Below are 13,779 nucleotides of genomic sequence, written 5' to 3'. Positions count from 1 at the left end.
AAACGAATGGATCTACAATAACTATCAATCACGATAATTGAGTGAACTTTTACAAAACAAAGTAAATGACGTTATTTCATTATGTTTTCTAATGCAATAATTAAATTACTATGACCAATGAAGAACGATGAAAAGCACTTATTAAAATTAATATTTAATCTCTAAAATTATATGTATGCTGATGTTTGATAAAAGTATCTTAATAATGATAATGAATACATCAATGGATACGAGTGTTATGACGCAAAACGTTAATTAGGAGTAAATTTTCACTTTATATAAAATTTATTGTATATTTTATGTTTATATAATTAAAATATGGCTTTAATATGACTTCTCCTAAAATCGCGGATTCGTCCAATTTATCATACTGCAGTAATAATCACCTTTCGTCCTTTCTCTTAATTCAATCTCCTCTTTGCCAGATTTACAGTGAGTATTTTATTTCCTTTCTCAGGGATTCCTAACGTATCGTTTTTGCTTTCGCTATTTTCTATTAACACAGTTAAGAATCTTACTCTTTCCTAAGCCCAGCATGTTTAGTTTCACAAATCTACACTCATGGCATCGCCGTTCCAGTATTATATCGTAAACGTAATGAAGATGGTTCGACCTCTGTAACATCGGACCTTAGGTGAGTACCCACTTGAAAACTACCTAGTACTCTCGTGGAGTGTTATTCACCAGTAAAGTAACTGTTTTCGTTTCGTATCGATTGAGAACCCCGTTGAGATGCTGCGCACCCATGATTTTACTCCCAAGCATGCTCCTCGTTAAAATTTATAGTTTCCAATATCTTTGCTCCAAATAAATAAAACCGTCCAACTCTTAACTAAATAGACGCAATTTACTTATTCATGTTACCTCTGCCGAAAATCAAAACTATGATGCCCCTCTCCTATACAGCATTCGCATGTAGCAAGATTTTCTTCGGTCGGACGTAATTATGCAAAATAAGGAACAAATACATTGCCAAATAGAATAAAAAATATTATATTTCCCTGAGAAAATAGTGACAACCGATATACTTGGCAAAATTTAATAGAAATTTATTACCAAATTCTATTGTTCTATTCAAATGCTGGATTAAAAAATCTCAAGAGTGTGTCAAAACTTTCATTGTGCGTTGCTTTCTTTTTGCATAACTATACCTGCAATTGTTATAGAACTTGCCAAGAGTTACTTTCTTCTTAGTATTCGCGTATACAGGAAAAAGTCCAAGAGTTTGCAGGATGGATATTAAAAACTGCTAATGTTGCGTTAAAAATATCAGCAAGTTGGTAATTGTTTTAAACCGTATTCAATTGAGTTGTGGTCATTTGTATTTGGGGTAACTTGACGAAATTTTTACAAGCAATGAAATAGAGAAACTGGAAAATGTCTGTTCATAAAATGAGTGAACCAGTCGATAATAAATAAGTAGAGTGCTTTATCTCGAGCTTCAATTCTATGCGAGAGATATACGAATGGATGACAGGAGATGCAAGGGAATAAATGGGCTAATAGATATGGGATACATGTGAAGTATATACAGGAAAAGGTAAAGAAAGGGTCCGTAATCGAGGTTCTACTATATACACCCATCAATTTTTTCCCTTAAGTCGAGCCTGGAAAGGACTATAGTTTCCCAAGAATTCATTCGTCCCTAAATTCCTAACCAATTACGTCGATTCTTGAGAGTATTTTGCGGTCGAGCCGAAATTTCGCATCATGTTGTGAACGACGATTCCGCTTCTCCCCATCGGCAAAGATCTCATACATATTAATGGTCGAACCAATCGATTTTATCCCACTCACTCGGTTCTTACCCTGTTTAGGGACATCGACATTTCGACGCGTAAGCTCTTCCAGAGACCGAAATGGTTATTATGCCATTACCTTAATGAACTAAGGTGCGGAGATGCCAGTGTCTTGCTCGTCGTATACGCCACACAAAGCATCGATAGATTATCATACTGAAATAATGGTCTTTACCTATCGTCGATGTATTTTCTTTAATGTTAGAAACTGCTTTAAAATTTAACTTGCTCTGCATTCTTCCATGAATACAGTCTATTTTCCCCATTCTTTCCTTCCATCGTAGTCTCTTCGTCTTATCCGCTTATATCCATTATAACTCAAATTTTTCCATTTGTTTGCAACGCTCTTACCTCTCTTTCCGCTACGTATTAATTTACAAATATATATATATATATATATATATCTGTGCTCTGACTTAATGCAGTTTAGAACGAGAGAGAAAGAGAAAGATGGTTCCGTTGAAAAAACCCTTTTTTAAAGATACGAAGCTACTGATAAAGAAGGAGATTACACTAGTGATGAAAGAAGACCTTGTCGATTCAATGATTACATCTAACTAACACAGCTCTTTCGTCTTATTTCTGCAAGCTGAAAGACCAAGGAGAGTTAAAGGGGAAGAGTGCAAAGTAAGAGACAAGATTTTCTGCGTTCAATGAGACGATCTGTGAAAGGACTCGCTCAAAGAACATGTTTTCGCTTCAATCGGTACGCTCTGGTATTCGACGCCTATGGCTAGACTGGCTGAGGAATTCGAGGAAGATCGAAAAGTGTGAAAATAAAAGCTCCTATATATATATATATATGTATATATATATATAGTTAATGATTCGCCAGCAATCTTGTCAGATCAAGTTCTCATAATCCAACGTGACTCAATTATCCGTACTGATTGTGACCTTCATCCGTGGGAGAGCCCGATAATAAAACATATATTTTTGTTTCAATCGATAGATTTTGGTATTTGACGCCTATGGCTTAGTTGCGGGTATAGAATCCTAGAAAGCTCGAGAAGAGTGAAAACAAAAGCACCAAGTTAATGATTCGCCAGCAATCTCATCAAGACGAGCTCTCATAATCCAATGAGACTCAAGCACTTTATACTTGTCCCTGCTGCTTAATTCCTTCCAGCGGATATTCCGTCAATAGGATTTGCCAAATCGTTTAAAACCCATAACGGCCATCATTTTAATACAGCTCTGAATCCTACCATCTCACGGACCTTTTTCGCTCCCTTTCTTTTCTTCAACTTTTCAATCTCGCTATATCTATATGTTTGTCTCGCTTTTCCACGTACTCCCAAAACAAGATTACCAGCTAGTTTTATTCCATTTAACTCATAATTTCAATTGTATAATGGCTAGTTTTTCCCTTTGGCCAATTATTATTCAGTTTTCCATGCATTATTACATCAGTTTAAAGATTAAAAGATTTCATTTAAAGAGAGAGAGAGAGAGAGAGAGAAAGCACTTACCGCTGCATGGTTCCAGACTTTCGATTTTGGACTTGACCTCGCAGTATTAGCAGTACCGGAAGTAGCTCCATTATTGTTGATTGTGCTCGACGACGACGTAGATTTAACGGACGGCTTTTGAGCTTTTTGTACCTGTGTGTTTATTACGGCTGCCGAAGCTGTTCGTTGCTGCTGTTGCTGTTGCTGGGAGATGCTAGTTTGTTGTTGTTGCTGTTGCTGCTGTTGAGTTTGCTGCATGATTTGTTGAATAAGCTCCAGCTGCTGTTTGGTAAGACCATCGTTGCTAGTGCCTGGAGATGTGGCATTCTGTAACAAAATGAAACAAAAGAATCGGTTAAAATTTCTTTTAATCTCATTTACACTCTGGAAATATAAAACAGCTATAGTACACAGGTTAATTAACGGACTGTTTCGAGATATCCTGCTGAAATTTGAATCTTCACATTATATATATATATATATATAAAATCATGGTATTTATAAACGCTATGTACGGTAATGGGGTTAGACGATATTGCTCGTTCGATTCGTGCGTATGAAATTGGAGGTAAAACGAGAGCAGTGCATTTTTTACTTTGTTTTATACTCCAGCAACGGAGCAGCGCTTTAACCGTGAAGCTTCAAGTGTTATTGCCAATTTTTCGATCGAACAACCGCACCAATGGAGAACCTCGATGTCACAGCTCAATGCTCGTTCCGGGTTATGTTTTTGGAAAAGTCCTGTAAAAATTGGACCACGTAATCCAGCCATTCTGATTTGTTCCTTTCGTTACCAATATTAATTAACCAACGCGACATTATTCTACAATTATCTCCCAATTTGCCATCGACCATTGAAAATTGAGCGAACTTCTAATTGTCCACTGTAAACGCATATGCTACGATTAATCTGATAATTATACATAATTATATTACGACATGTTTTATGTAGAAAAAATGATAATCGGGCTCGAAAGATATATGCATGATTTGTATAAGGATCTTGACGAAACGGCCAGCAATGGAGCCGAAAATTATTTGAAAACGTTTGGAGTCCTACGCTAGTAATGGCAGGAAGTGGATGGGTTCCACAGTTCGTTCGGGGAAAATCAATAACGCGCCTGAAGTCGACAGTCCGCATGACGAATGCACCCTTTTCGGATGCTGCCACATTTATTTGTGATAAGTGCAAGAAGAGCGTATAGATATGGTGAAAGCATAGAGGACGCACATGCTATATTTATGTTTGTGCAACTCGTATAATTATTTTACAGAGTAGAAATAATTTTTTCTAATGTAAATATCAGGCGCGCGCGTGCGTACGAAAAAGAGACGGAGTGGAAAATAGAGGGGGAGGGGGTGGCGTACGGAGAGGAGCGAGTGGGGAGAGGGATGGAGAGAGAAATTTTGTGTGTGTGTGTGTGCGTGTATGTGGCGCACGCGCGCGTGTTCAAACAGCTCTACGCACTGATACAACGATTACTCTTACAGGAAAACTGGAGGAGAATGCTGTCTGCGCAGGATACAGCAGCGCGAATTGGACTGTCGATTAAAATTGGATTTGTTAATTACTACTGGAAATGTGGTGGCAGCGGCCTGTATCCCCAAAGCGACTCATACCTCATTAAACCTTCATTTCGTAATTCCCATGCTGCTATTTGTCATCGTCGTAATCAGCGGTGAGCTTGTTAGATCACCCATTTTTTCCTCTATTTTTCTCTCTAGGATGGAAACATCTGCCTGCTCCCTCATGGTTTCGTTTGTTGCATCGTTTTAACATTCGTCCACATTCGCCCCACGTCTTTATATATGCCACCAGTTCGTTTTTCTAATGCCTTTGGTACGCTTGTACTTTCAAAGCAAACAACCAACAAAATCAAACTTTGCATGCAAAGGATATACGTCTAATTCACCCTTTTTCTCCCGCTGTTTACGCTCGAAGAAGATCGACCAACAACTTTTTCAATATTGATCATTATCGATGTTGAGGATGGTTGTTGAGAGTTTATTATATCTTCTGTGAAAATACTAAATGTAGATTCAATGAAAAATCAGTTTTCCAATCGCTGAAATGCCATATGAGAAAATAGGGGAAAAGCTTTTGAAAAAGTTCAAGGAAATAAATGATAGAAAATAAAATGAATTCATTTCTCTCTCAGAATTATTAAATCGCGAATAGGTCGAGATGTTATTTTCTAATATTTCAACTTTCTTAAAGAGAGAATTATATGAATATATTTATCGAGATCCTTGTATTCAAGCAATGTAGCTTAGAAAATTTATTTGGAAGCTGATAAACGTTTACAAGATGATATACATCCTAATTGCTAAACTGCTCTCTCAGTTAAAAAATATCAGATATATTTGAGTACCTTTAAGAAAAAATGAACTTGTGGCGTTCTACTTTACAAATAATTTCTTCGTTAAAAAATAATAATTAAGGATGAAAAAATTCTTACTTTGAGATTTTAATCGATTGTCAGATATTATAAATACCTGACCAATTGGAAAAAGTTGTTAATCACTTTTACCAATAGGAAACCTCGAATGAAGCAGCTTTTAATCTTTAATAACATTTTAATGAAGGTTTAAATTGAATAATGGTGGGTAAGTTTTGTTCTGAAAATGATCTAAACTATATCCGAGAAGTATCCGTGGCTGACAATAACTGAGCGGTATAGTAGAATAGTTTATTAAAGAGTAAGAGCTATATATGGGTATGTTAAGCAAGTTGGAGCAGAAAGTTGGAGGGAAAGACTTATCATACGTATCTTGCGATGCTCGTTGCCATTTGTAATCGCGGGAAATAGCTCGGTAGGACGGTCCAGGAGGATCGTGCATTTGTTAGGAGCGTTTTCTCGCGTTTCTTCGTTCGTCTCTGAAAGTTCAAAGCGTTATCTTGGCGAGGGTGCGCGTCCTGACAAATCGTTGCTTCCAGAGGGCACTCGGAAACGCTTCTCTTCCCTCTTTCCTTCCTACACTCTTCTTTTCCACTTTCTACATCTTCGTACTCACGCGAAAATCGCATTATTTTCCAGAAACTGACGTTTCTCGCGAGCGGGTCTTCTCCCATTCATCATCATCATCATCACCCTTCCTTTCTCTTCAAAGCTTATCGCTTCCAACCTCATCCTCACTTTTTCCTCGACCCACTTTTCGCTCGGTTCATCAAACCTTATGCTAAATTCATTATTCACCATTTATTCCCTATATAAATGAAACCTTTGCTCATTTGGTTAAATCAGAAAGTGACGGGAGGAAATAATACAATAAAAATGGAAGGAATCTTCGGTATCGGTACGAAAAATATTTTCACTCTTTGACAATCGGTATATCTGGTATCAAAGAACGCAAGTTTACTAAACTTTGTGAGTATTCGTGCAGATACTTGATGTGACGTACGTAGACATACAAAATGTATGAAGCGCACATGTGTAGGTAGCGGTTACCGCTTCTTGAACACCGCAGTAAAGCGAATGCTACAACTGTGTAGTACCTTAAATATACGTGGCATCGTAAGTTGGAATAAGTTGTCAGAGGGCAACATTTTTTTATGGCTTTATGGTGTTAATGTATACAATGTTTGACACTAAATAAAATACGGTACAACTTGAACCACAAAATTTCAAGTACATTTTGATCCGGATTTTCCTGACGCAATTTGTATTTTCGATAAGAAATATATTTATTTATTTAGAAAGTAGCAAAGAGTCTTTCGATCGCGAAGCTCCAGCCCCTCTACGCTCTGGGACTGTTATCCTAAATCAAGTCTTCACGACTAATAAAATAGGTACAGATGCTCGCTTGTCTGTCTGTCTGTCTGTCTGACAAAACACGTTGTTCCCTTCTATTCGGTAGATGGAGTAGTCGAAGAACGTCGAGATGTCTGCCGATCAGAAATGTAAAATGTGCATTTGAGGTCGAACGAGAACGAATGTAAAAGCTCTGGAGCGGAAATGGAAATGCTACTGTGACTCATCTTCCTCGAAAAGTGAACATTCAAAAACGTAAAAATGAAAACTTGGATCTCGCTTATGAAATCTAGGTGTCATCTGCTTTTTAATCGGATACTATACCCTTCTAGTTTTAAACCGAATCAACTTTTAACCAGAACCACAAAGTTTCTTCTTCTGAATCGTGCAATCAGGATGGAAAACGCTTATTGGAATCAGACGAATCTCATTTATTAATTGATTGAACTTTGATACTGCAGAATGATTCTTTTAATAAGGCTTCGTATATATATATATATATATATATATATATATAAGAACGACTACTAATTATAAAAATGTACGATATTTCTGTGTTCATTTCGCAATATAAAAATAATTTTCTTGATAGTTCAATAATGGTCTAGCGGTTTAAATAAGGTAAGCAATTTTCGAGTGTAAATATGCACACCAATATGAATCACACAGCTAACGGTTAAAAAGTTGAAGAGACCAGCAAGACTGTAATGTGCCGTCTTTGTGCCTTTAATTCGTGTATATTTATTCCTCCTCGCTTTATTCTTTCAATAAGTTCGTCCCTCTTATTTCATCACGTTTATATATAACGTAATTTCGCTTGGAATCCATATCAAAGTATTTTCTTTCTTAAATCTAGTTATTAGAATATTCCCTCATTATTGTACGTCTGATAATAATGAAGTTAAATTTCACCGTGTTCGTTGTTCGCTGTGGCAGAATTAAAGTTTATTTTCATCACCGGTCTAAAAGTAGAAGGTCGATATAGAGCGCGGAAATAGAATATGTGTACAGTACATAAAATTCGAGTGGAAAATATCAAATTTCCGTGTGGAATATATTAACATCGTGTTATAGGTCCTTCTTTGTCGTGGTAGGATTTATTGTCATCTGAAGATGGCTATCCTGACGTCATCTTGCTGCACAAATCATCGAACTCTGAGATTGTGGCACTTGAGAGAGAGAGAGAGAGAGAGAGAGAGGGGGGGGGGGGGGGGGAAAGGGAATAAGTTTCAGCACGACGAGACCACGTCAAAGTTCGTAGAGAGCAGTTTAGTAGCGTGGTCACAGTGACAGAGTACACCACACAACCTTTATTTATCTAACCTTTTCCTTTGATTTCTAGCTCCACACAATTTTTGCCACTTCACAATGTACTTTGGCCATAAACAGTAAAATGTAGAACTACGAATTTTCCACTTTCAAACTATCGCTTATCGCTATACATATATGTATATGGGAAAATTTTCCATTAGAATTATCTGTCAATGTAATTATATCTATGACTCTTATCAGTTGAGAGGAGAGTCGACACGAGACGGACGGAATTAATAAAATTTTTAGTGAATGCTCAATTGCCTTTCAATGTATCAGTTAACCGTGAATGTCTGTAATTAGATGTTTAATCAATTGCTAATAGAATGGTAGAATCGAGTAGTTAGAAGGTGGAAGCGAAGACAGGACAATAGACAACTGCCAGTCTACAGTGCTTAATTGCTATATCTCTGTCAAGGTATTGGAAACTGGGGAGAATTCGAGTGAACGATCGCGCTCCAATCGAACTTGACAAGTAATCGTTGACAATTGAAATTGACCCTTGTACCAACTATAAGTTAAAGTGTTGAAAATGAAAACTCGTCCTTCTACCAGCTTAGTTGTTCTCGAATTCTACCGCAATATTGCCAAGTCTGCGAGAATCGACCAGACTTTCAATATTACATTCAGACGAATATCATAAAATTTGTAAATCTTTTCAATAAGATATATACGATTCGAGATATTTGCTGCTGAATAATAAACACACCTTTCTTTTACACCAAAAATATTGTAGGGAATATATTTTAGGGTCGAAATAAAAATTTGGAAATTCTTCCGAAATTAAACTTCATTTAGTCTCTCTCTTTCTCTCTCACACGCATACCTGCAAAAAGAATGCAAGCTATTACTACTTATTATTCGCGAGTCAGTATTGTGGGGGTGAAATCCATTATTTAAATTCAGAATTGGTTGGAAAGGGAGGAGAGTTATTGAAAAGTAGAGAAAAACGTTCAGTCTTTCAGAGTGGACAGGTATTGAGTGGGGATCCTGCGTTTGCAGTCAATAGTATATTACAGGATACGAGGTACCGTGAGGAAAATAATTTAATCGGCCAAGCGGCCCGAGTTGTTTTGCCAGTTTGTTCGTAAAACGCCACTGTCCGCTTCAGCCTGGTTGCAGTATTCGACTTGAAATATGAAAAATACGCTAATCTGACTCTGGCTGCGAAACGCTTCGTTGATTTAACGAAGCTTGCAGCGGTCGCACAAAATCGTAGTAACGAAATCACTCAGATTTCGGAAAATTCATACGCACATGCATTGCCTGGATTGGTTGTACAAATTTTGATAAGCGTAACTATTCTTTTTTTCCTCTTTTATGATTATATTTTCATCAGCCACAGTAACTCGGTGTATTATTATTATTAAAATGAAAGAGAAATAAGTTTGAATTCGAAATATTGCATTCTTTTTTAATTTCCATTTTATTGAAAAAAAGTTGGTTCTCTTTCAAAGGGAATATATTTTAAAGAATATTATTAGGAATAGTTTGGTAGAGGGTCTCTCCGTAGGTAAAGGACCAAATATTGAAAATTTTTTATCTTAAGGTCACTTTAGTCCTCATTTCATCAATTATAACAGACGAACAAATACAAAAAAAATTAATATGCTCTTTATAGACAAAAATAGGTCCAAGAATAGTTTCTATTAAAGTTGAATTTCAATAAAAATTTTCTATTGAAACGAAATAGGTCTCATATCTGAATTTACAGCATTAAAACAAATTAATATATAAATACTTAATATAGTATCATTAAAGAATAAGTTTCGATATTATTACTCGATAGATAATGAAGATTGATCGATACTAATCATCCAACATTGAGGGAATATATATGTATCAGAAAGTAAACATGATAACGGTCCTTAAAATCCATTTATATCAAGTTTAATCTTATCACCATTTATTTAGCAGTATTGTTTACCAACAATGTGAAATTTGCACTATCTATACGTATAATTGTCACTCAAATCGAAAACATGATCTTTTTTTAATTTCGACAGATTAAATACTTTAGTACGTAAAATGATTAGTTTAGTGTATTTTGTTAGAAACGTAAAATTACTTTACAAAGTTACGTTAAATAATTGAATTTAGAAATCGCTTACATTTGATGAAATTGTAAGTTGTTCAATGAAAAACGTTGAATGAACATTATTTCAACGCATACCGTCCACGTCTATCCGATGTTAATACGACGCTTTTGCCTTTAAGCCCGTAGGATTTTGCGCTTGAATTCAACTATACAATAGCAGGTTATTTGAGCGATCAATTCAAGCTGGTCGAATATTTCTCCTAACGAGCATCTTCCCCTCACCCCTGCTCTCATCCGCATTTAGCTCTCCTTTCTACATTATCCTTTATCTCTCTTATCCTCCAATTTCTCTCTTCTACTTATTACATCTAGTATGGTTGAAGTAGTAGAGAAAGCAGAAAGCAGGAAATCGACGAGGCTTTATTAACCGAGCAGCGATTTTGTAGTCGTGCGAACACGTGATGCGAATGCACATTTACCGCGATGGAATTGCATTCTCGGGAATGCATTACCGGGGAGGATGCATTTATATTAATCGTGGCTCAAGATCGCTCGGTGCTAGGCGTCGTGTCGCTCTTGTAATTGGATAAATGGAGCATGCATCCCTATACACAGACAACTGTCGCCAAATTCTCTATAATGATTGACCCGAATTAACATCTTTCCTCAATTGTTACATTAATGATTCCGCAGCGTAGTTAATCCATAATGGTGTGTAATGTAAACACCATGCAAATCTAATAATATTTTGCACGTGGAATATCGACGTTTATTAATAACATTAGGAAACTAATTATCAGATCTCATTATCAGAGTATCGATCAATGTTTCCCACTTTATTACACTAACTCTGAAATACCAATTGTACCTTAAAACACACGTTGTGTGTGTGTGTTTAATTCCTGCCAACATGGAAATCGCAGAGAAAAAAAGGAAAAAGCTTTACAAAATTTATACCATTAATTAAAAAGCTATTAACAGGTTGACTGCACGCTGTGAAATTGATGTTCCCTCCAGCCACGCATTACCACTAATCCGAGTTCGGTAGGATTTTTCGACACATTCATTATTGTATAACATTGGAATTTGTGGCATCATAACGATTATATAGATTCGCTAACTATAATATATATTATACAAGCGAAGATGTATTTACAGAGGTGTAGTATAAAAAATCACACGGTGGAAAAGCATAAGTTTCTGCACCAATGAACAAGGAGGAAGATGATTATCGCTTCTTCGGATAACTGATAAAACGATTAACCTATTAAAGATGAAATATTTTTTAATTAGACATTCCATTTACAATAACGAAACGATACTTGGAATAAATTGATTTTACACATATTTATAAATAGTTCAGAAATAGATTTGTGAAACCAATAAGGAGGATAGCTATAAATAGTTTGACCAAGAACGATTTAAATTGTGAATAAAACGAAGTACAATGTAATATCCTAATCGAATTTAAGATTTGTATGGATCGGTTTATATATTCAAGGTGCATTTCGAAGTAGTACATTATTACAGAATTACGTCGACTCGACCTGAAATATGATTTCTATAGGTCACATGAAATACACATTTACTTGTTATATTAATAAAAGAATATTTCAACTAGCATATCCTTGCTGTATTTTTTAAAACTTTTCCAAAACTCTACCATGGTGCGTGGTTTGAACTTTGAAATCCTAAATCAGTGTGTTTTGCTGATACAGTTTGTACGACCGCTATTTATACCTTGTACATGCAAATTAAACATAACATTTATGGAGCTTTGGAAAGCTCTTGTAAGCACTTTAAGAATATACTTTTAAAACTGTAAGCTTTTATGGAAAAAAAAACGAAAAAAAATACAAGGTGATTCTTACGTGACTTTGGTTGACTATTCACCACCGTACTCATACATCATTATGTAGTTGATTTCTCAAAAGCCGCAGCGTCTGTCAGAAAAATGCTTCTCAGCTATTTTTGGATGTTAAGATATTCGGTTGTCCTGGGTGATCGGATACACCCTGTAGTAATGTACAATTTCACCCAAGCATTCACGAGTTATGTAACTTTAAAATCGTACATATAGGTGCTGTGTGTACTTTGCCGAGCAGTGTATGCCACCGTTACGCATGCAAACGAGTATTCGCTCATATACATATTATTTCAAATTCAAATATCCTGTGAATGCTTAGTTTAAATGGTACATTAATATAGTGTTTCGAAAAACTCTGAGAATAAGCTACCGGAATATATGCAATATACAATATATGATGCTATCTAAAGAATTTAGAGGGACAGAAGTTTTTTTCACTTTTTACTATTTTTACATTTGTACTTTGTTTATACGATATAGAGAGATGGCGATTTTGTTTTTTTATCATCTCTCTCTAAAATCATCTGTTTTTTCATCCTGTATACGCAGGGTGTTACGAAATGATTGCAAATTTGTATAAACTATTGATTTCCTCAGTGTTATTGTCTTATGACGATATCGCATCAATTTTGTGCAATGCTTATACCGAGCTAAGCTCTGAAAATGATTATTTTTGACGCTGTAGAACAGCTGCAAGGACCAATGAGCTGCCGGGGAACTGTGACGTCACGAAATTAACGTAAAGTTATCTCTACCAGCTGTGGGAGACTCTGTATCGATTTTAATGGGATTCGAAGGTTTATAATCAGTCAGACCTCGAAACGCCCAAAATTCGTATGGTTATTTTGTATACGTGCATACTATACCTATATATATATATACAGGAAAATAGTTGCTTCTGAGTTACGACATTGTGGTGTTTAAAAGCTACGTACTATCGTCTATATATATCACTGTTTACGGAAAGTTATTGCATAATTAATTTGACTGCAGGGCTCTGCTATAGCTGAAGCAGTAATTCAGTGTAGCCTCCAATTCTTTCGATAGTCGAAGTAGCTATCGAAAGAGACGCTAGTTGAAGTGTTTTATGCGAAAGAGCAGGTGCTCCTTCCAAAGGAAGTGCGAAGGTTGAGCATTAGTCTGAGAATGTGGGAATTGCGAGGGGAATGCGAACAGATAGGAGAGAATGCGAGGATGAGGGTGGTTGGTGGGTGGCGAAGCTAAGACTAAAACGACGATGACAACGTTTTGCTCAAGATCGTTCTTATATGCACCCTATGCCTCTCTGTATATGCTTCACCAGCTCGAGAGCTATATGCTACATTATACAAGCTGAGATTCTGATCTCCAATTAGCTGTGTGTCAAACGAACTCGCTTCAGTTGCTTCCGCCATGTTTCTGCTTAGCTACCTGACATTTCACTAAGATTCTCAATGATATTACAACTACCAACGCAATAACCATCTTCATGAGCTTCATATTAAATTCCGCCGTTCCTTAAAGAAGCTTCAGCAAAGAGACCACTTCTAAAATCCTCATTTTTATTTTCCCATCAAGTTCA

General features: G+C 36.2%; 1 protein-coding gene across 3 annotated transcripts in view; it reads right to left on the bottom strand.

Moving 5' to 3' along the window:
* Positions 1 to 13,779, bottom strand: part of LOC136782397 (zinc finger protein 541-like) — a 166,726-nt gene that overhangs the window by 39,183 nt on the left and 113,764 nt on the right. For all 3 annotated transcript variants that reach the window (XM_066741821.1, XM_066741831.1, XM_066741836.1), the window contains one exon: positions 3,272 to 3,577. In XM_066741821.1, the coding sequence (XP_066597918.1) occupies positions 3,272 to 3,577 (306 nt within the window). The remainder of the gene's footprint in view (positions 1 to 3,271; positions 3,578 to 13,779) is intronic.

Source organism: Prorops nasuta, unplaced genomic scaffold, assembly GCF_024137725.1.
Source record: "Prorops nasuta isolate Cenicafe-Biocafe unplaced genomic scaffold, Cenicafe_Pnas_1.2 PNAS00002, whole genome shotgun sequence".
Lineage (NCBI taxonomy): Eukaryota > Metazoa > Arthropoda > Insecta > Hymenoptera > Bethylidae > Prorops > Prorops nasuta.
Note: the sequence above shows the minus strand (reverse complement) of the source record. Positions and strands in the feature narration are given on the sequence as shown.